The sequence below is a fragment of the Marmota flaviventris genome, chromosome 9, assembly GCF_047511675.1.
Source record: "Marmota flaviventris isolate mMarFla1 chromosome 9, mMarFla1.hap1, whole genome shotgun sequence".
Classification (NCBI taxonomy): Eukaryota; Metazoa; Chordata; class Mammalia; order Rodentia; family Sciuridae; genus Marmota; species Marmota flaviventris.
The window spans coordinates 6,274,554-6,297,330 of record NC_092506.1 but is presented as its reverse complement, the minus strand read 5'-3'; the positions used below and the strand labels follow the sequence as shown (position 1 = coordinate 6,297,330).

Sequence of the window (22,777 nt, the reverse complement as noted above, 5' to 3'; positions counted from 1 at the left end):
CCGCTCCCCCGGGCTGGGGGCCAATGGGCGCCGGTCCCGGGCGCCTGCGCGCTCGCTTATTTACGAGAGGCACGTGGGCGAGGGGGGATGGTGGGGGTGGACAGGGCGAGGACGCTGGCCTGAGGATAGAAGCGACGTTTATTGCCCCTTATAATATGTTAGGCACTGTGCGCCCCAGCCCTTTATCTTCATGGCAGTCCGGGGAAGTAGGTGCTGTGCCCGGTTCACAGGTGAGGACAGAGAGGCTTACAGAAAAGAAAGGTCACTCAGACGTCTGATAGAGCTGAACTTGAGCTCGGGAGTTGGCTTCACAGCCTAGGATCGCGGCTTATTCACCACTTTGAGGCCTCTCTTCACATCCTCGAAATGGCCGGTTATATCCTGGGTTGTGGCAGTGAGTCGGGCTGTCGCAGTCCTCTGAGCTTTCTGCCACCACCAAAGCAATGTGTAGGGTAGGACCATTTCTATAAGCTTCAACTGCAGTGCGGGGGTGGGGGGGAGCTACCAAGGGGAGCGTAAAAGCAGATAAGAAACAATAAAGGGGAAAACATCTGTGTGTGTATGTGTGTGTGTGTGTGTGTGTGTGTGGTGTTTCCCCAGAAATGAGCAATAATCAGAGATGCGTGCTATGGCAAGCCACAGGAGCCCCCCCCCCCCCCCACACACACACCACAAGAACTAAAGGTAAGGGAGGCTTTCATTATTAAAATGGAGATATTCACGTAGACTGGATGGATACAGAATCCATTGGTCTTGGATTCTGGAGGCAGAAATTTTGGAGTCAGCTCATTGGTGGGGAAGCCATCTCTGGGAGCATCTGGTCTGAATTGTTGCAGTTAAAGATGCTAAGCTTTGTTGCAGGAATCCATGCATACGTGTGGGGCGTGCAAAGCAAAGGATTCTGATTTTTTTTTTTTTTTTTTTAAATCCTAAGGGCAGTTCTTTCTATAGGCGAAGTGGGAGCTCTCCCTTCCCCCGCCTCTTTCACGCTTTCCTGGCTCTCCTGAATTTGCCTGGGCCTGACATGAGCAATTTCATCTTAGGATCAGCAGTTTTCACAGGACAGGCATACACAGATGCATTAGGTCTAGTGCTCTGTTCCCAGAGCTCACAGTCTAGGGGACAGACAAAAGAGAAAAGGTCATTTTCCTGCTAGATGTTCCCAGTTGGACGAGGGGAAACAGGGAAGAGAGAGTTTTGGGGAAATCATAAAAGGGTGTGGGAGAGCTGTTATTGAAGATCTCATCCGAACCTGACTTTGTACAGCGAGAGAGGGTTAGAGAAACAACCGGACATTCCAGCTACTCAGAAATTAGTGCTCCTGGCTGTCAGCTGAGGTCTCAGAGGGGAGGATCTAAGGGAGCCCAGCAGATGTTCATTTCCTGCCTGCTTGTGCCCTCCTCTGGGATAAGCTTTTGGGGGCTCCCCTTGTCTCTTACAGGAGACATTCCCAGGTCCTAAAGGTAGCTTCTATTCCCAGCGGCTTATTTCACTTAGCATATAATGTTTTCCAATTCCATCCAGGTTGCTACAAATGACAGAATTTCTTCCTTTTTAAGGCTGAATAATATTCCACATTTTCTTTATTTCCTTCATCCATCAATGGATAGTTAACTGTTATAAAGACTACTTACCCACACTTGCACACACTTCATCTCCTGAAAGATCTGAAGCTGAATAAATTAAAAGCCTTCGTGGGAAACAGTCTGATATCTGTAACTTAGCTACTGTGAATCATGGTGCAATGAACACAGGCATGCAGACATGTTGAAATCCTGATTTCAGGTTTTTGGGTAAATACCCAGAAGTGGGATTGTAAAATGCCAGACACTTTTAGTTCTCAGTTTGGAAATCATTTCCTCAGGAAGGCATTCCTAAACTCACCAACCACTAGCTCTGCTCAATGCCATTGCCCCCTACTCCCAGATTCCCAGTCATCTTGAACTTCCTCTTACACTGGACTGCAATTTCCTGATTCCCATCCTCCACTCCAAGGATGGTTTTTGGGCGGGGCCCTTGTCACTCCTGCTCTTCCTTCAGCACAGCATCTGACACATCAAATACCTGCTTAATAAATGTTTGTCAGATGAATGAATGACCCCTTTGTTGTAGGGACAAAGGAGGCAAGGCACTGAAGATAGCAGGAAACAGTTTTATTTAGCTGCAGCCAGGTTCAGAGGGCACAGCTTTTTCTGTAATCAATCAATCCCCTGAACCCTGAGTTCAGAGAGTTTCAGAGTTTTATACCCAGCGTGTAAGGGGAGGGGCTCAGAAGTTCACAGTCTGCAGAAGTTCACATAAAAGCAACTTTTTCTGTCACTATTCTGGGCATGTTAACTCTTCAAGAACAACACCTGAGAAGGGGAGAGCTTCTTCTCCCCTTTCTTTCCTCCCCCTGCCAGCTGTCACCTTGGAGCCCGTTTGTAACTTATCTTAAAAATATAGACATCTCTGTGAAGCCCAGCTCAAGGCCAGAGGCCTTGTTTGCCCATTTCTACAAAGTACTATACTGGATGTTTGTGAAAAACTAGTAAGGGGGTGTCCAGCACTGGAGTGCTGGTGTCTTCTTGGCCAGTGGCCAAGTAAACAGGGCGACATGAAAATAGGAAATTTATCTACATTGGACTCTTTTGCAGATCTTTTGCTGACAGTCTTAAAATCAGTCTGGGGGAAGATTTCTGGAGAGGCCCAGTTAAGACTTTTCAGTGGAGAAAGAGGGTGCCGCTTCACCTTCAGCTTGCCCTGAAGGATCGTGATGTCTCCCAACTGTTGTTCTGTGAGTAGCTTCACTTTCTAGAAGAATGAAGACTGTGATTATGGTCCACACAGTCCTGGCAGGAAAATATAAGAAAAATACCTGCTGTCATTGATCCAGGATCCTGGCCATGTATTTATAAGAGCACTTACCCACACTTGCACACACTTCATCTCCTGAAAGGTCTGAAGCTGGATAAATTAAAAGCCTTCATGGGAAAGAGTCATCTCCCCCTAGTCTGATGTCTGACACTGGAGTCACATGACAAGTGTCGGGTGGAATAGTGGCTCATTTTCTTGCCAGAGTGATGCCAAGAATGTAATTATGATTAACAGAGTGGAGAGGAGGAAGATTTTTAAAGTCACAAATATATTATCTTGGGCTAGTCTCACAACCCTGCCAGAAAGAAATTATGCAACTACAGAAGAGGAAACTGAAGTCCAGAGGTATGTCCGTGTTTGGAGTCTAGGTTGAAAAGAGGCGAGCAGCAGAGATGACAGAAGGAATGGACATGGAGGACGGGGAGGCAAAGAGCAATGCATGGAAGCAGAAGAGTGTGCTTTTCTAGAAAGAGGAAGTGCTGGCTGGGTTGAATGCCATCCAGAGGGCAGGTAAGATGAGGAGAGGAATTAGGTCACAGGTAGGTCATCGGAGACCTCATTAAGGGTGGTAGCCAGGCACCATGATGAACATCTGTAATCCCTGCCACTTGGGAGCCTGAGGCAGAAGGATTGCAAGTTCAAGGCCAGCCTCAGCAATTTAGCAAGATCCTATCTCAAATTTTTTTTTAAAAAAGTGTTGGGTCAGGAGTCTAGGGGTGTAGCTCTGCAATAAAGTATTTGCCTAGAATGAGCAAGGCCCTGAGTTGGATCCCCAGCACTACAAAAAAAGCATGGTGAGGGGGTTGCTGGCCTCTGCAAACCTCCCCCCCCCACACCCCCCCCCCCCGCACCCCCAGGTATAGGCAGAAAGTGACATTGAAAGCTGGAGGATAAACAGGAGCCATTCCTTCAAGCACACTCAAAGGACTATGTAAATCAGTCACCCAGTCACTGGAGTAGCAGGGGGTAGTGGGAGGTAGTTGACAGTGCATGGTCCTGGCTTCTGCTTCAGTTTTTTCTCGGTAAGGACCTTAGAATATGCTGGTGAATCTTTGTGTCAGAAAAGTATACCCTTGGACATCAATTTTTGTATAGGGATTGAGTGCCCAGATCTGTTGGTGGAACATGAGATTCAAACACAGATGGGCAGTTTATTATTAATTTATTTCCTATTAGAACACATCTCCAAAATATTTGGGATAGTTTGCGAAATTTGGAGTACTTCTTTTAAGACCTGAAATTGCAGTGAAATGGTAGTTGCTTGCTGCTCATCATTAGGTTTCAGGGCAAGGGGTTGACTTCACCCTCTTTTGCCACAAGGGTTCAAGAAAGTTTTGCCTCATTTACATAGGGTAATTGCTGTGTGTGAATGAAAATGGTTAGAGCCAGGCATAGTGGCACATTCCTGTAATCTCAGTGACACAGGAGGCTGAAGCAGGAGGATTGCGAGTTCAAAGCCAGCCTGGGCAACTTAATGAGACCCTCTCTGTAAATCAAATAATAAAAATGAAAAGGACTGGGGATATAGCTCAGTGCTAAGGTGCCTCTGGGTTCAATACCTAGAACAGAAGAAAGGAAAGAAAAGAAAGAGGCAGGGTAGTGGGTGGGCCAGTACCCAGATGGTGGCCAGACAGAATTAACCAGAACAAGAAAGGGTGAACTGCAGGGCCTTCATTTCTGGGAATATTCATCTGATTCATGTGAGTGGCAGTTTATGATTGATGGTCTGAATTCATTCCAGACCCATCTGTGTGTGTGCCTCCTGTCCTTCAAGAAAGGTCAACAACATATAAAAAATTTACCCAGTTAAGTGAGCTTTAGGTTTCTAAGCCTTTGCTTCCTCGGATAATAAATCTTTTTCTAGGACTGGGACATGGGAGGAAATAAGGAGAGATTCAAAGAGGGCAAAATCAAAGACTTTGGAGTCACACTGACCAACCTGGGTTCTAATTCTGGTTTTGCCACTTCAAGTTGGCTGTGTGAGCATGAACAAGTTACTCTGCCTTTTCGGACCTTTGTTTTGTTGGGGCTCAAACCCAGGCCTTCACCCATGTGAAACACTTGTTCCACCACTGAGCTTCACCCCCAGTCCTCCCTTTGGGCCTTTTTGAAGAAATAGAAATAGGAAGAAGAGGGCTAGGGTTGTGGTTCAGCGGTAGAGTGCTCGCCTAGCACATGCAAGGCCCTGGGTTCCATCCTCAGCATCACACAAAAATAAATAAATTAAATAAAGGTATTGTGTCCAACTACAACTAAAAAATAAATATTAAAAAACTAAGAAGAGGGTAGACATGTATCTCATTTATCATGTCAGTTCTAACCTTCTAGGAAGAAAAAGCACTTGTAAAGGAAGACCTGGATGCAGAAGCCCAGGTCATGGGAGACCTGTAGGAGGTGAGGGCCCAGAAAGCAGAGCTTGGGAAGCTATACTTTGACACACACCACAGGTCTTTTCTTTCTTTCTTTCCTTCTTTCTTTCTTTCTTTCTTTCTTTCTCTCTTTCTTTCTCTCTCTCTCTCTCTCTCTCTCTCTCTCTCTCTCTCTCTCTTTCTTTCTTTTCAGTGCTGGGAGTCAAATCCAAGACCTTGTACACACTAGGCAAACAAACTACCAGTGAGCCACATCCCCAGCCTCAAACTAGAGGTCTTAAAGGGAGATTCCTGTCCCTGGAAGTTTGGATTTGGCAATGGATACAGGCATTTGGGGTGATCACTCTGATCAGGCTCTGATCTTCAGGACGTGGAGCCTGGGATGCTAGATAGTTTGGGACAGTCCCACATAAAAGAATTATTCCAAATCCTGCAGGACCTTCTAATGCCCCACTGATTGTTAACATAAATGGAAAACCTGTTTATAATTATCTGAGCTGAAAACCCTTACTCTGTTATGTAAGTGAAAACATGATATTATGAACACAGTTTTAGTAAACACTGAATTCTCCAGGAATGCTACTAAAGTGTCAACCAAGGGCAAAATTTTCCCTGCATGACTTCAGGTGTTTATGAACGGTTCGTCACCATTCCAGAAGAAGAAGAAGAAGAAGAAGACACCATTCCATGGTGTCTCTGAAGGCACCATGTCCCTATCAGCCTGGACTTAGAGCAATTCCTCTTTGCAGTGATCACTCATGTGATCTGATGGAGCACATGCATGCAGAAATGCGGATTTCTCTAGTATAAATTCCTTTCATTTTTCCTTGATTTTTAAAATTATGAAGGAGGGCTGGGTTTGTGGCTCAGTGGTTGAGCACTTTCTTAGCACATAGGTTCGATCCTCAGCCCACATAAAATAAATAAATAAACAAGTTGACATAATTTCATGCTTAAATAAAAATAAAAGTAAATAAAATTATTTTTTATTTTTCATCTGACAAGTCTTGTCCATGTGCATCCAACCCATCAGGCACAGCTTAGATGCTGGGAAAGTAAAAAGGGAATTGTCAAATATTTGTAGTCCCCAGCTGGGGTTGTAGCTCAGTGGTAGAGCGCTTGCCTAGCAAGCATGAGGTACTGGGTTCAATCCTCAACACCACATAAAAAAATAAATAAATAAAAATAAAGATTGTTTCCATCTACAACTAAAAAAAAAATTTTTTTAAACACAAATATTTGTAGTTCCAAGGGCATATTGGATCTGATATAGTTGTGATCCACTGGGACCCCTGACCCCACTATATGACCTGGGACACATCTTCTCATCTCTCTGAGCCTCAGTTTCTTGTAGGGATTTGTGAAGATCATCTGAGATCATGCCAATGCAATGTATGCTCCCTGAATGGCAGCTGTCAACCCTGTTGCTGCGATAGCTGACTTCTTTATGGCACAGGTACAATAAGATCTTTTATTTTTCTTAACTAGTTCTTTAAACCCCATCTCCTAGCTACTATATTTTTATTTTGAGGATCCCTCTTTTCCCTCTTACCTCTAAGTTTTCCAGAATCGGCAGTGATTTTTTATTTAGTTTGAACTTTTCCTCTCCAGTCAGGGCAACTAGTCTAGGAGTCCATTGCTGTTATACTTCTCACTGACACGCGGGGGCGATGTTGAGTTTGAGTTTGATCCTGCACCTTCCTGCATGTTAGGAGCCCTGGAAGAGAAGAGTAGGTAGGTATCAATGGATGAAAATCACATAAAGTTCCTTATGTGCAGATAAAAAGTAAAAACGGGTCAGGCCTCTGAGTTTCATACTTGACATCAGCTCCTAGATCTCAAAATTAGCCAGAGGCACATGTTTTCATCCCCACCCCACCTCAAGAGTCTCCCAACCCTGCACTCTGCACCACTATCGCCTCAGCCTTCAGTCCAGAGATCTGGAATTGTCCTTGATTTCCCCCCTACCCTTATGCCTCCCATCTGGCTCATCTTCAAATGCTCAGGATCCCATCTTCCAGTGTCTTCCAAATCCACCACTTCTCTCCTTTCCTATGGCCACTGCTCACGGCCAAGCCATCCTCTCCTGCCTCCAGCAGTCTGTGCTCCACACAGCAGCTCAAGGAACTGCCTCAAAGGTAATCGGGCCCAGGTGTGGGCTGTGATGGCCAACCAGATCCCCCATTAGGAAATGGACAGTAACACCCAGTGAGCGTGCTCCCTGCAGTGGTTTGCCTAGGCTGAAGAGCTACGCCCCCTTCCCCAGGTAGCTGCATGCATCTAATCTGAGAGGCCATCCCAGCTTCTGTCCACATCCTTCCAGGATCAGGGGAGGTGTCCTTTGAGATTCTTTGGCACCTCAACCCTGCCCCCAGCCTTGCTTCCTTCTCTTCTCTTCCTCAGGTGTAGATCCTGAGAGCCCTTCCCAATAGGCTCGCTCTCCCCAACAGACTTGCCTGCTAATGTTCCATCTCAGAGTCTGTTTCCTAGGGATCCCAATACAGGTCAGATCACAGCCCTCCCTGCACTTAGAATAAAATGCACACTCAGTCACACTGTGGCCTGGAAGGGTGGGCATGATCTGGACTCTGCCTTCCTGTCTGAACTCATCTCATGCTTTTCTCACTGGCCCTCTTATTCCCCCACCACAGTGACTTGCCTTCTCTCTGCACTCTAAGTGCTTTTCTATCTCAGGGCATTGGCACTGCCTGTTTCCCAAAGAGATTTTTTTCTGCTTTGTAAGACTCAGGGTCCTTCTTAGACACTTAACTCAGCCTGAATGTCATGGGACCCTTCTTCTAAAGATGATCTTTCTCCCTAGCTCAGAATATTTTATATATTTCAGCACTTATCACACCCCATCCTTATTTGTCTTATTTACCACTATCCTGTAAATGTCTGAGAACAGGGGTTTGATTGTTGTTTTTTTGTTGGTTGGTTGGTTTTGGTGGTACCGAGGATTGAACCCAGGTCTCCACCACTGAGCTACATCTACAGCCTTTTTTAAATTTTACTTTTGAGATAAGGTCTTATTAAGTTGATGAGGCTGTCCTCAAACTTGCCATCATTCCTGCCTCAGGCTCCTGAGTAGCTGGGTTTACGGGTTTGCACCACTGTGCTGGACCTGATCCTCCTCTGTTGCTATCTCCAATATAGGAACGTTGCCTGACCCTCAGGACCATTTTATCCATCAGAGAGCACAACCTCTGGGCTTTCTAGGGGATGTGAAAATATTGAAGACTGTTGGGAGCTGCCACATAGGAACCGAGCGCCCCTCAGCCTTGAGTGATGAGAATGTGGAGATGTGTCAGAAGCCAGCTGTGGGCTGTGGGTGTGTGAACTATGGGCACTGAGTGCACAAAGTGAACTGAACCGACTTTGCCCCTCTGTTTGGGCGGGCCTCACCCTGGTCTTTTTGCTTGCTCTGTGCCACGATCCCCACAGAGCTCATGAGATGGACAAGGCCTCCCCAGATGCCAGTCAACCCGCTGACAGCAGACATCACAAAGCTAGATTCAACCCCTTGCCTCATTTGAATGGCTTCTTCCCTATAAAAGGGTTCAGCACGCGCTCTCTCGCGTTCTCTTTCCATAGACCCCTAGGGTCAGAGGAGCTGTCACAGGACCCAGAGAAAAAGGTATCTCTGTCTCTTGTGTGATTATTTCGTGTAGCCCAGTTCACCTGGAGTGACCCTGAGTGTTTTAGTCATGGAATACCACAGAAGACTGTGGAAAAAACTCTATTGACTTAAAAAAAAAAAAAGTCCAAGTGTGATGGAACATGCCTGAAATCCCAGTGACTCCAGAGACTGAGTCAGGAGGATCTCAAGTTCAAAGCCAGCCTCAGCAATTTAGCGAGACCCTGTCTCAAAATTTAAAAATTTAAAAATGGCTGTGGAAGAGGCCAGTAGGGGGTTGCGGTGGAAGAATGACTGATACCAGATACAGGGGTTTGGGGTAGTGATGAAAATGTTCTGAAATTACATAGTAGTGATGTTCATACAACTCTGATTATGTGAAGTACCACTGAATTGTTTTTTTTTTTAAAGGGGGGCATGGGGCTGGGGTTGTGGCTCAGTGGCAGAGAGCTCACCTAGCATGTGCAGGGCCCTGGGTTAGATCCTCAGCACCATATAAAAATAAAATAAAGGTATTGTGTCCAACTACAACTCAAAAATAAAATTTGTTAAAAAGGGGGAGCAAATTTTATTGTATGTGAATTATATGTCGATAAAACTTATTTTAAAAATAAATAAATAAAAATGGCTGGGGATGTGGCTCAGTAGTTAAGTGTACTGGGTTTAGTCCCTGGTACCAAAAAAAAAAAAAAAAAAGTTTTAAATTGCTATGAATTCAGTTGAGCATCTCCTGAATAAATTTGTGATTATTCAATTTAATATTGATAAATATTTTGGTACAACCAAAAAGAATTTGTAAATCAGAATTTTTAAATCCAAGATAGATAATCACTTTAAACATTTTAACAAGCTATACATGGCGGAATATACCAGTAATCCCAATTATTCTGGAGGCTGAGGTAAGAAGATCACAAGTTCAAGGCCATCCTGGGCAACTTAGTGAGATCCTACCTCAAAAGAGAAAAACTTTAAGGGCTGGGAATATAGCTCAGTAGTAGAGCATTTGCCTCCCCAGTTCCAAACACACACACATGTACACACACACAAACTGTAGCAAATCGAAATTTAAATGAGTTACATGAAGTCAGATGATTTCTAAAACAAACATAAAATTCCTTGAAAAAGAACTGTGCTCAGCGTCTCCTCCAACTGAGGAGGTCCAGTGTTCTGTAGTGATCTGTTAAAAAATGGTTCATTACTCTCTTGACCTGGAAAACTCTAAAAAATTATGCAAATCAAGAGGTTCAAGTCTTTGTGTTCACTTTAAGAACACCGGTGAAACTGAACAGGCCATCAACGGTATGCATATTAAAAAAGCCACCAGGTATCTGAAAGATGTCATTTTAAAGAAACTATGTGTGCCATTCTGGTGTTACAGTGGTGGAATTGGGAGGTATGCCCAGGCCAAACAGTGGGGCCAGAAACAGGGTTTCTGGCCCCAAAAGAGTACTGAATTTTTGCTGCTCATGCTTTAAATGCACGGAGTAATGCTGAACTTAAGGGTTTAGATATAGATTCTCTGGTCATCACCCAGGTAAACAAAGCACCCAAGATGCACCCTCATACTTACAGAGCTCACATTCGGATTGATACTCATGCATGAGCTCCCCCTGCCACATTGAGATGATCCTCACAGAAAAGGAACAAATTGTTCCTAAGCCAGAAGAGAAGGTTGCACAGCGTAAAAAGATATCCCAGAAGAAACCAAAGAAACAAAAATTTATGGCAAGGAAATAAATTCAGCTAAAACAAATGCAAATAAAAGTTTAAAACATTCCTTGCAAAAATATTACAGTTGAATCCTACTATTATGTATAATTATTGTGCACTAAAGAAAAATGTTTAAATATTATAGTAACATGTTACTTAATGTGAGATGAAGATGACTTTGATTAGATATAAGATTGGAGCCCTCAAAAGTTTGGGAGACTAAGGCTAACAAGGTGAGACAATTAGCCCTTCCCTTTGAAATTGGCAGGTATGCTCCAGGGACCTTAACTCATGGCTTGCTAGCTACTAAAAAGGTGCTATGTGCTTTTTTTCTTTTTTCTTTCTTTCTTTTTTTTTTATGTAGTTGTAGATGGACAACATGCCTTTATTTGTTTCATTTTTATGTGGTGCTAAGGAGCGAACCCAGGCCTCACACATGCTAGGCAACTGCTCTGCCACTAAGCTACAGCTTCAGCCCCATGCTATCTGCTTTTCCCATTTAACTCATGGCTTGCTCCCCATTGAGAGCATGATATGGAGCTGGGTGTAGCCCAGTGATAGGGCACTTTCCTAGCATGCATGAGACCCCCAGTTCAATCCCCAGTTCTAAAAACATAAATGATAAATATGATATGTGCCCTTCCCTAGCGTCTCACTCACTCTCAAACCATCTTATTAGCCTTAGAAGCCAGGTGCATCTTTAAAGCCAAGAGCTCTTTCCTTGGCTCTCCAAGGACAAATAACATGAAGGATAACACTGTTGCAGAGGAACCAAAGCAGTAAATAATTCCCAGGATCCTTGGCTCACTACTCAAATGATTTATATTTCTCTCCAGTCCCTTGTGTTCTCTTAATAGTTGCCACTCATTCTCATCATGAGGCAGAGATTATACAGAGAGACATAATATTGGGCTCCAGGCTTCCCACCCCTGACTCAAGGCTGAAGTGCTTGCACAGGCCTTGCAAAGAAAACACCGTAGGAAATGTGCCCCAAACCAATTAAAATTCCTAGATTCTAGTCCAACCCTGCAATCCTTACATAGAAGGAAAACCTAGCTCCATTTTTTTGTCCAGAGAGCCAGCTTGACATTCTCAGCCAATTCTGCGTTTTCCTTTTGCTCAAACAAGAAGTCTCAAGGATCTGTTCCTGTTGCAGCTGTACCTTTATCTGATTCTTCTGATGGAGAACTTGAGAACCCACCCAGGAGGTAACAAAGGTTAAAAAATGGTCATGCCTGGCCCTTTGTTGGCTCCCCTTATATTATTGGATGAATGGATGCCTGGATGGATGGATGGATAGCTGGATGCATGGATGGATGGATTGATGGATGCAAGGGCAGATGCATGGATGTATGTATGCATGGATGGAAACATGGATTCATACCTGAATGGATAGATTCCTGGATGAATGGGTAAGTAGGTGTGTAGATGAATGGATGGAATGGAGATTCTGGAACCCAGGCCTTGAGCCCAGATTTCTTTCTTGGAGTGAATTTGTCTCAGGGGCTCTTGCTTAAAGTTGGTGGATAGTTCTGCTCCACCTCCAGATCTTCCTCCTTAATCATTAGATCCCTACTCCCATCCCCAAAGATTCCAGGCCCTCACACATAAACTGAGCCACATCCCCACTGCTTTGTGTGCCAAGATCTCAGGTCACAGCAATTTAGAAGAAGAGTCTTGTTACATTCTAATCCCAGAATGACCTCCAATTTACCTCACCTTTGCATAACTCAGAGGAGTTATTTGAGAACAGCAGCAATGCCGCAGTCTGGCTGGGCACAAAATCACGAGCCACTCACAGCTTTGTAGATTCAAACAGCAATTCTTTATTCCCGAACTCACACCGGCACTCTACAAACACGTTCTGGGGGAATTCACATTCTGGGCCCCAATCACATTCTGGGCAAAATCCCAAATACTCTCTGAATCCCACGAGAACTCAACGGGAACTCAAGGAGCAGGCGTGCCTGAGGCAGCAGGATACGCCTATTCCCAGCAGGGTACGCCTTAAACCTGGAACCGCCCTAAACCCGGATTGTCCTAAACCGGGACCACCCTAAACCCAGATCCGCCCTAAACCCGGATCCGCCCTGGTCCTTGAGCAAGGTCACCTTACATGCAATGACACTGCAAATGACCTGGGTCATGCCATGCGTCATTCTTACTTAGCAATGGCCCTCAGCACAGCAATAATAATGCATAGCCAGGATTTACACCGTGCTTAATGCTAAACTTTTATCAGAACTTGTCTTTTAATTTAAAAAGTTCATCTCAGATTATCTGAAATGTTCAGTCATAGAAATAGGCAGGGCTGACCTCTTTCTCCCTCAGTGGAGCCCTTTTTAAATCTCTGCCTTAGCAAGTTGTCCTTTGTGGGGTGGGGGATATGGCAATTTAAAACTTGAAATTAGACCCCAGTCTGGACTGGTACCACCATTTGTGGGGCAGAGGCAGAGAGCAAGTGTGGAAGCCTCTGGTGCATGAGTCTCAGTTTGTCCAAGGAAGCCCAACATTCTCTAACAGGAACCAGCCACAGGCCAGGTGGTGAGCCTCCAGAGCTGGGATGGGGTGGGGCAGGGTGGCACATGGGCCCTTCCTTGGCAGGGGATGTGAACCATGAGCGATGATAATCGGAGAGTGAGCAGCTGGCAAGGCCTCCTTACCTCCTCATCTGCTGGGCGTAAGCCCAGAGTGTCCCCATCCTTGGCAGGTGTCTCACTACAACTAAGTAGATCTCCAAAGTGAGCTGATTCTTTCCTTTCACTTGAGCTCTTTAGTTGCCAAAGCTTACTTCCTGGTGACCTGTATGACTGAGAGATTAAGTAAATTGCCCGGTTCACATCTAACTCCAAAGGCCTTTGTCCTTTCCTCTACCCCCTGCTATCCACACTTAAACCCAGGAGAGTCCCCACTCTCAGTGCCGCATCTCCTCAGCTATAGGACAGGGGTTCATTGTCCTTAAGTAGGTTGTTGAGAAGAATAAAGGAGTCAATGGCAGAAAAGTCCTCAGAGCAAGACCTGGCATGTATTTGAAGGGTTTCCATTAAAATATGAGCTGTTGCTAGCCTCAGCAACAGCGAGTCACTAAGGAACTCAGTGAGACCCTGTCTCTAAATAAAATACAAAATAGGGCTGGGGATGTGGTTTAGTCGTTGAATGCTCCTGAATTCAATCCCCAGTACCAAAAGCAACACAACAACAAAAACAACTCATGTGATCATTTTCATTTTGTTACTGGGCACAGAACCCGGACAGGTCAGGGGACACCAGTGTCAAAAAGGACCTTTTAGTGTTTTGTTCTCCCCACAGAAAGACACAGGCTCTTACCCAGTATATACTACTTATTTTTTTTATGTAACAGCTTTTTTATTATTATACCAGGGATTGAACCCAGGGGCACTGAACCACATCACCAGCCCTGTTTGTATTGTATTTAGAGACAGGGTCTCACTGAGTTGCTTAGAGCCTCGCTTTTTGCTGAGGCTGGCTTTGAACTCACAATCCTCCTGCCTCAGCCTCCCAAGACCTGGGATTACAGGCTTGTGCCACTGTGCCTGGCTGAATTGTCAGTTTTAATAGTAAGATTAATGTATTCTAGATACAGTTCCTTTATCAGATATATGATTCACAAGCATATTCTCCCATTCTGTGATGTCTTTCACTTTCTAGTTAGTGATATCCATGGAAGTACAAGTTTTAAAATTTGATCTATCACTAAAGCAAATCTCTCTGTTTCTCTGAGGATTCTTTATCTGTAAAGCAAGCAGCATCAGCATGGTACCTTGCAGGTATGGAATAAAATTGTAATACATGAGGCAGATAACATTCAGATTACAGGCCTGGTCTGGCCGGCTGGAACCTGTTCCCTGCTGAGCCCCTTGAGGGAGGACGGAGGTAGTATGTCTCAGCTTGGGGGTCCCAGGGGATTCCCCAGGCCTTCCATGCCGCTCTCCTTCTTACTTTCACTGTGGTCTCTATCTGAATTGCTCCTTGGGAGCACAGACTTATTGGCTGTACCCACTGCTGTAGCCTCATTGCCTGGCACAGTGCCAGATCCATAGACAGCACCCATACACTACATGCTGAATGGGGCTGAGCCTGTAGCTCCGTGTTGGGCATCTTCCTAGTGTGCCTGGGGGCCCTGCATTTCATCCCAGCAACATATAAACACGGAATGAATGAAAAGTAGGTGGAATTTCTCACTCATGGTCACACAAAGAATGCGAAAGCTGGGACTTCCAGCTCCCTGGCCAGGATACACTTCCCTAATGTCTTACTCAGTGATGCTAGGTGAACTTTCTATTTAGTGACTAATGGCTTTTTTTTTTTAAAAAAAAGGTTAGCTTTGGTTAAAATGGTAAGCAGATCATTCGGATACATATTTTAGGCCCCAGATGGATACTTTTGCTCTGCCAGCAAGTGTCCAACAACTCCAGCTCAGCCTTCTGCAATCCAGACTCCACTTGGGCACCACCTCCTCCAGGAAGCTCTCCCTTACCCTCTTCCCTGGTCGCCCAGGCCTGTTGAAGGTCTGTTTATGGGCTCCCACTACACCCCTCACTTAACACATTACTGAAATTATCTTCCTCACTAAACTTAAACTGCTTAGTAACACGGGCTGAGTGTCTGTTTTCTCTGGTCCCCTCTCCCCTGTGCCCATACATGTCACTCTGGAGTGGCATGAATGTACTCTGAACCCAAAAGAATAATTATGTGAGCCTCGAGTCTGATTTCATCCACGTGCAACGCTAATGACAAGCAAAAATTTGATCATACTCAGTTTCTTCTGGGGGCTTCAACTGAGATGACTTGTTTTACATATTTTAGGCTAAGAAACACTACAGAGATGAAGAAGGTGAAGCTAGAGCCAGACCATCTTGGGTCTGAATCTAGATTGCCACATTCCAAGTTGGGTGGGCAATTTACAGAACCACTCTGTGCCTTGGTTTCCTCATCTGGACTTTGAAATTTTTTATTTTTTTATTTTTTGTAGCTGCAGATGGACAGCATGCCTTTATTTTATTTGTTAATTTTTATGTGGTGCTGAGGATTGGACCCAGTGCCTCGTACATGCAAGGCAAGCACTCTGCCACTGAGCTACAGCCCCAGCCCTGGACTTTGAAATGTTAATAGTATTTACATTGTGGTGGGCTGGGGTTTGTAGCTCAGTGGTAGGGTGCTTGTCTTGCATGTCTGAAGCACTGGGTTAGATCCTCAGCACCACATTAAAAAAAATAAATAAAAATAAAGAATTGTGTCCTTCTACAGCTAAAAAAAAATAATAGTACTTACGTTGTGGTATTATCATGAGGATGAGATGAAGTACTACATGTTAAGTGTTTAGGTCAGAGCCTAACAATAATCACCAAACAGATATGAACAAATGTGATTAAAATCTCCTTTTCAAAACAGTTAATAAGTGGATCAATTCAAGGAAAATGATAGTACAAAGTAAAAGTGTCTCAATCATGGAAATTCCTGGGGCCCAAAGGGGTGGGGTCTGTGATCTTAATGATTTATTGGAACCAGTGACAGGTGGGCTCCGTCCCACTCTCCACCAGCACTCATGTGGCCTTTGGCACTCTGTTTTAGCTCTATGTGTCTCCCCTTCCCAGAAAAGCCATGTCACCAAAATCCAGTCTGCTCATCTACCAGCTAGATGACAATTGGCAGGTTGCCCACCGTTTTAAGTTGTAGTTTTACTTCTGGCCTTGACTTTGACACTTTTTAAGTTAACAAGCTTTCCTAGTCTGCCACCCTTCCTTCTCTTCTCCTGTCCTGGTCCCAGCACCTCCCACTGCCTGTACCACCACCTCCACTTCTGCCTTTTCCTCCAACTCTGCCCCTCCTTAAAAAACACAGACAGGGACTAGAGATATAGCTCAGTGTTATAGTGTTTGCTTAGCAGGCCCTGGGTTTGATCCCCAGTTCTGGAAAAAAAAAAAAACCTCACAAATAGAGTCCCCTAATTCTTTTATGGGGTTTTCCGGGGCCATTACTATGTTCATAATACTGCTAAGATATTATGTGCCTTTTTTTCCAAAATATAGAGTGCCTCCCAGAGGTTTCATGATGTGTGATACTGTAGCAGATGGCTTGCAGAAGTAGAGAATCACTTGTCTTCTATTAAGCCAGACATTAAAGAGATTTGTAAACATGTGTAATAGCAACTCTTATTTTTTTTTTGGAAAATATAGTTATTCGTCATCTAATATAATAATTCTGTTAACATGTAATGATGTAATGTGATTTCTGTTAATTTAAGTGGATATATATTTATAAATATATATATATATATATATATGTGTGTGTGTGTGTGTGTGTGTGTATATATATATATATATGTATATATATATGTATATATATATACATTTATGTATGGGCTGGGAATTGAACCTAGGACCTCACACACACTAAACATACATTCTACCATTTAGCTATACCCCCAAGCCATATATATATGTATATATATATATATATATGCCAGGGATTGAACTTGGATACTTGGCCACTGAGCCACATCCCCAGACCTATTTTGTATTTTATTCAGAGACAACATCTCATTGAGTTTCTTAGCACCTCACTTTTGCTAAGGCTGGCTTTGAACTCACGATCCTCCTGCCTCAGCCTCCTGAGCTACTGGGATTATAAGCGTTCACCACTACACCTGACTGAATAAAAATATTTTAAATATGCAAAAAGCAAGCTGTCCCTTTAAACTAGTAATAAATATAGAAGATATTGGGCTCTTAGATATTTGGGTTCCACCTCTCCTAGGCAGTAAAGGGACTGTAGCAAATCATCCCAGGACAGATTTGAAGTATTTATCTGATATCCAAGAAGACATTCCAATCTTGTAACAGCTGCCAACTATTGAGGAAGAAACACGCCATTTTACAATGCCTCAACTGCCCGAGAGCATACCTGAAACCCGCCTGATAATTCCTATGCTAGTAGCAGCACAGGGGTCTTGCATGACAAGAGTAGGGGATGATTAATGACCAAGGCACCAAGATATTCTCAAATTCCTTAAGCATGGTGGTATCACAGGTTATGAGAACTGAACTGATCATTAAAAAAAAAAAAAAGTGGGCAAAGGGCATAGACATTTTACAGAAAGGAAACACAAAAATCTTTTAAATATATGAAAGATGAATTTCATGCATAAGTAATGAGAACACAACTCAAATGAGATACCATGATTCATCTGTTAGTTAGGCAAAGATGTAAAAATTTGAGGGGCTGGCGTTGTGGCTCAGTGGTAGTGCGCTCGCCTAGCAAGTGCAAGGCCCTGGGTTTGATCCTCAGCACCACATACAAACAAATAAAGGTGTTGTGTCCAACTACAACTAAAAAAATAAATAAAAATTGGATATGGGCTGGGGATGTAGCCTAGTGGTTGAGAAAGTGTTTTGCATGTATGAGGCCCTGGGTTCTATTTCCAGCACTGCAAAAAAAATTTTTTTTAATTAAAAATTCATAAAGGGCTGGGATTGTGACTCAGTGACAGAATGCTTACCTCGCATATGTGAGGCATTGTGTTCGATCCTCAGCACTACATAAAAATAAACAAAGATATTGTGCCCATGTATAACTAAAAATATTTAAAAAATACATAAAATTAAAAAAAACAAAAATTTGATAACATACTCTATTAGTGAGCATAGAAAAAGAGACACCCTCATGCAGTGATGGATGAACATAAGTGTTGTAATCAGGGTGGAGGGTACTGGCTGATATCTATCTAAAGTACAAAATCTTATGCTCAACCTAATTCCATTTCCAGGGACTTCAACTAGAGCTAGAGATGCACAGGCTAAATAGATGAACAAGTATTTTTGTTTTTAAACTCCTCTTTTTTTTTTTTTTTGAATACAACATCTTTATCTATTTTTACGTGGTGCTGAGGATCGAACCCAGTGCCTCATGCATGTGTGGCAAGCACTCTAACACTGAGTTACATAAATCCTCTTCCCTGAGGATTTTTCTTTGTGGTGCTAGGGAATCAAACCTGAGACCTCAAGCATGTAAGGTAAGCACTCCACCACTGAGCTACATCCCTATCCCCGAACAAGGAATTTTTTAGAGCAACATTTTTGTTTGAGATTGTCTGATACAAGGGACTGGTTAAATGAGATATACACACACACTGTGGAATACTGTAGAGCTGTCAAAAGAATGATTGTATAGTTGGATGTATATTAAATTCACGTATAAATGAGTTTGAGGTATATGCAGTAATTAAAAAAAAAAGGAAGGACAAAACAGAGGTCTAGGCTGAGACCATTGGTGTAGTTATAAATTGCAAAGATGTGTACAAATAAGCTCATATATGCACAGGCTATCTCTGAAATAGTTCATATGTGATCTAAAGGCCTTACCACTTCTAATTTGCCCAATGACACCTTGTCATGACCCTTGGACTTGTCTCTCCCCCTCACTCTGCAGCCCCCGACCACCTTGCTGTGGCCAGAATACCCTAGGCATGGCCTATTTTGGCTCTGCCACGGCTGTTAGGAAAGTTCTCCTCCTGAATGTCCACAGGGCTCACTTTTCACCTCTTTCAAGATTTTGCTCAAGTCTTACCTTCCCAGTGAGGCCTGTACCTGGCCACTGTAATTAAAACTAGCCCACCATCCTCTAGAATTCCTCTTACTCTACTCTTCTCTTCTCCAGAATGCTCATCACCTTCAAATGTTCAGTTATTCAATGTGCTTAAGTGCCATGTTTATGGCTTATTGTCTGTTTTCTCCTAATTGGATATAAACTCTACAAAGGTTGTAATGGTCTGTGTTTTGTTCACTGATGTAGACCAAGCATTTAACACCTAATTGATGCTCAGTAAATATGAGAAACTGGTAACAGTTGTTATACCAGAGAGGAAAGCAGGGATCCAAAGGAGCCATGGGAGTGAGATTTACGTTTCAGTACACACTCTGATATACTTTGTACCAGATGCTTGTATTAGCTGGTAAAAATTTAATTAAAACTTTGAGCCCTACCAATAAAATGCAAAAACTGGAAGGGGTAACCTGAACTTAACTCCTTCATTTGACATGATGATCCAAGGGCAGACAAGTCAGGTAACTTGCCTAAGATCACATGCCAGGATTTAAATCCATATCTGACTCCTGAGCCCTAGTTCTTAACTGTTACGCCATTAATTAGGGCTCTGATCATCCAATTTATTTCTGAGATAGAAATGTTAAAGGACAAGAATGTTCCAAAGATTATGGTTTGTCTGTCTGATGTTTTGTAAGGGACAGTCTCAGTTTTTTTGATAAGAGATTTTGATTATATTCTACCAAGCTGTTGACATAAATGGGAATACTGGACTTGGGAATTCTTTTGTGAGAACTTCACTTTCAAAGACTAAATCTCAGTCCTTTGTAGTTCGAAGTGCAATGCTCCTGAGACCTGCACCCCCAGCTAGAGATACCCATATTTCTTCTTCCAAAGCCATCAAGAGGTCTGGATGAGTTGTTGAGTGTTTGGAGATGAGGGAGAGATTTGAGGATGCTTGGTCTGGTTAAAGGGTATTGGGCGTGTTCCCAGGAACTAGTAAAGACTGGCTGTTACGCCTTTTGAACAGGGCTGATTGTTGGGAGGCCTTTTTGTCCTGGCCCAGATAGTGAACCCGCCGCTGCTGTTGGAGCCAGTAGAGCATCTCCACTTTGTCCCATTTCATCTTGTCTAGGTAGCGCTGTCCCTTGAAGGTCACTGGTTCACCAAAGATTAATTCAATCTCCTTCAGGAGGGAAACCAAAGAAGCCTCAATTTGATTGAGCTTCCTGTGGAAATAGCTGCGTAACTGATTTTCCCGCAGGAGATGACTCAGGCCCAATTCAGACTTTTGGAAGAAGCGGTTGGGGTCAGAGGCTTGCTGTTCAAACCACTCCAGTCTCGCCAGCAATACCTCCCGCAGCTGAATGGGCTTCAAGGCCCGTTCCCAGGCCCTTACTAATGAGGGCAGCTGCCTCAGACGGGCTTTGGAGCTGTACTTGATGGCCATGTCCAGCCGGATGTTGTGAGGGACCTCGAGAACAGACCACAGTCGTTCTAGACGCTTCTGCAGGCTCAGGATCTGGTTCTTATCACCTTCCAGCCTGTTCTCCAGCACTGTGTTCCAATCCCACTCTCCTGGCACAAAGTCTGGCTCTTCATCTTCTAACAAGGGGGGGGGCCGCTGAATAATTGGGGACTCTTTGATGCATACTGGAACCTCCACAGGTGCCTCCTCTTCAAACATCTGGAAGATGACATGGAGGAAATCTGTCTCCTGGTTGGTGAGGTACTTGAAGTAGTCATCCACAGACAGGGTGCTTTTCCACCAGGTCAGCCAGGAGATCTTCTTTGACCGCTTTTCCCAGCCTTTGCTTGGTTGGGGTGGTGTGGGAGAAGGCATCCTCTCAGCGTCTGACTGCAAAACATTTGTTTTCTGGTAAAGTCCAGTCAGATCAGGGTTGACTATTTGAAATTGTTTTTCATGGCGCAGAAAGGCTGAGGACAGGAAGGCTGACCAGTCTTTATCTGCTGCAGGTTCAACCAGAGGTCCTTGGTCAAAACAGAAATGGTCAGTAGAGACACGGCTCATCAACTCTTCATAGACCTCCTTGGTGCTACTGCCAATGAGGCGCTCTATATCCATTTCGTCTATAACTTTGGAGTCCAGTTCACCAGCCAGGTGGTTGTACAAGACTCTGGCCCCCTCAACATGGAAAGAGTCCAAAAAGTTTCTATCAGAAAGTCGCACAGCTGCTGCCTGGACCACGACTTTATTTTTCAACTTCAAAGTAGTAGTCACTGGCTGTGGATAAAGTGGAGGGGATTTGAGGTGCAGGTGGTCCCACTGTGCAAAGGCTTCTCTTTCCTGGAAGCTCTTTAACATTCTCTGCAGTTCCTCCAGGTGATGCCTGGCAGCTGGGTGGTAGGTCACAACCCTCAGGAGTGGGGGCAAGCCAGAGTCCAATGCTGAGTAGTGAGTCCACTCCAACTTCATGTTCTTTATCATTTGCTTCAGATCCGCAGCCACAATGTCCCCAGTCAGCTTTGGTTTGCTTTCTCCTGGAGGCAAGACTAGAGGGGTTAAGGAATGAGAAGGGAGTGTAGAAAGACCCAATTTATCTGCCAGCTTCCAGTCCTCACGAAGACAAGGCATGGATTGGCTTCTCTGTGGCTGGGAAAGGACAGGTAAAGAATGGGGGAGGGAACCTCTACTGGTGGGAGTCACAGAGTGGCTGGGAATTGACACCATCTGTGAAGAACTGAAGTCTATTTCTTTCTCTTTTCTTGCAGTAGGCAGCCAGCGGAGAGGCTTTCTACTCTTCAACTGAGGGATGGACTTCAATTCCTTCACTGGATCCAATTCAGGCTCAGTAAAAAACTCCTGTGAGCGGCTGAGTTGGACAAGGTAGTTCAGGTTGAGGCTAGAGCATGGCACTTCCGCGAAGCCCGTGCTGTGAGGCCAGGGGATCGGGCACAGTTTGAAAGGCCCAATGGGGCAGGGTGGGCGCCGCTTGTCCATGCTGCTGTGGGTGTGCTCTGCCTTCAGAAGGGTTTGGAAATCCGCGAGCAGGCAACGGTAGACGTCGGGACTGGTAAGGAAGATTGTGCAATCACTGGCAAGGCTGGCAGCCAACCGGGTGAGGGTGGCTGATTCAGTGAAGACCTTCGACATGGTCGACATAGTCACCAGCAGGTGCAGGTAGCGTAAAAAGAGCTGCTCACAGCTGAGCAGCACGTAAGTCTCGAGTCGCTTCCTCAGCTTCTGGTTGTTCTCGTAGCTCAGACTAGGTTCAGCAGGAGGCTCCCGCCAGCTGCACTTTAGTTCGTCCAGGATGACCTTGGTGAGACGGAGTCGGCCTTCAGAAGGTACCCAGGACGCCAGCCCACTGTTGGCCAGCAGCTTGGCCACCTGGCGGCACAGCGGCGCCACCCTCAGCTTTGCCAGAGACACGGTTTGCACTCTCAAGACCTGCGGGCTGCGCTTCTGAGGCTCTGGGGGCGTCACCCTGCGGGGTAAGAGTGACAGCGGGCTCAGCAACTGGTGATAAAACCGCTGTAACTCGGACTCTACCTTCGGGGGCTCCATCTTAGCGCAGGCGGAGCCCTCGGTCCCGGCAGAGGACGCCAAATGGTTACTAAGGTAACCAGGGCCCGAAGGCCCGAGTGCGCCTGCGTAGCCAGTGCCCGCCGCTCCGGATTC

General features: G+C 44.7%; 1 protein-coding gene across 1 annotated transcript; it reads right to left on the bottom strand.

The window, feature by feature from the left end:
• Positions 1-20,101: 20,101 nt before the first annotated feature.
• Ccdc87 (coiled-coil domain containing 87) lies at positions 20,102-22,688 on the bottom strand. The gene has a single exon (XM_027944133.2). The coding sequence runs from the start codon at positions 22,661-22,663 to the stop codon at positions 20,102-20,104; it is 2,562 nt and encodes an 853-aa protein (XP_027799934.2). The 5' UTR covers positions 22,664-22,688.
• Between the last annotated feature and the right edge of the window lie 89 nt (positions 22,689-22,777).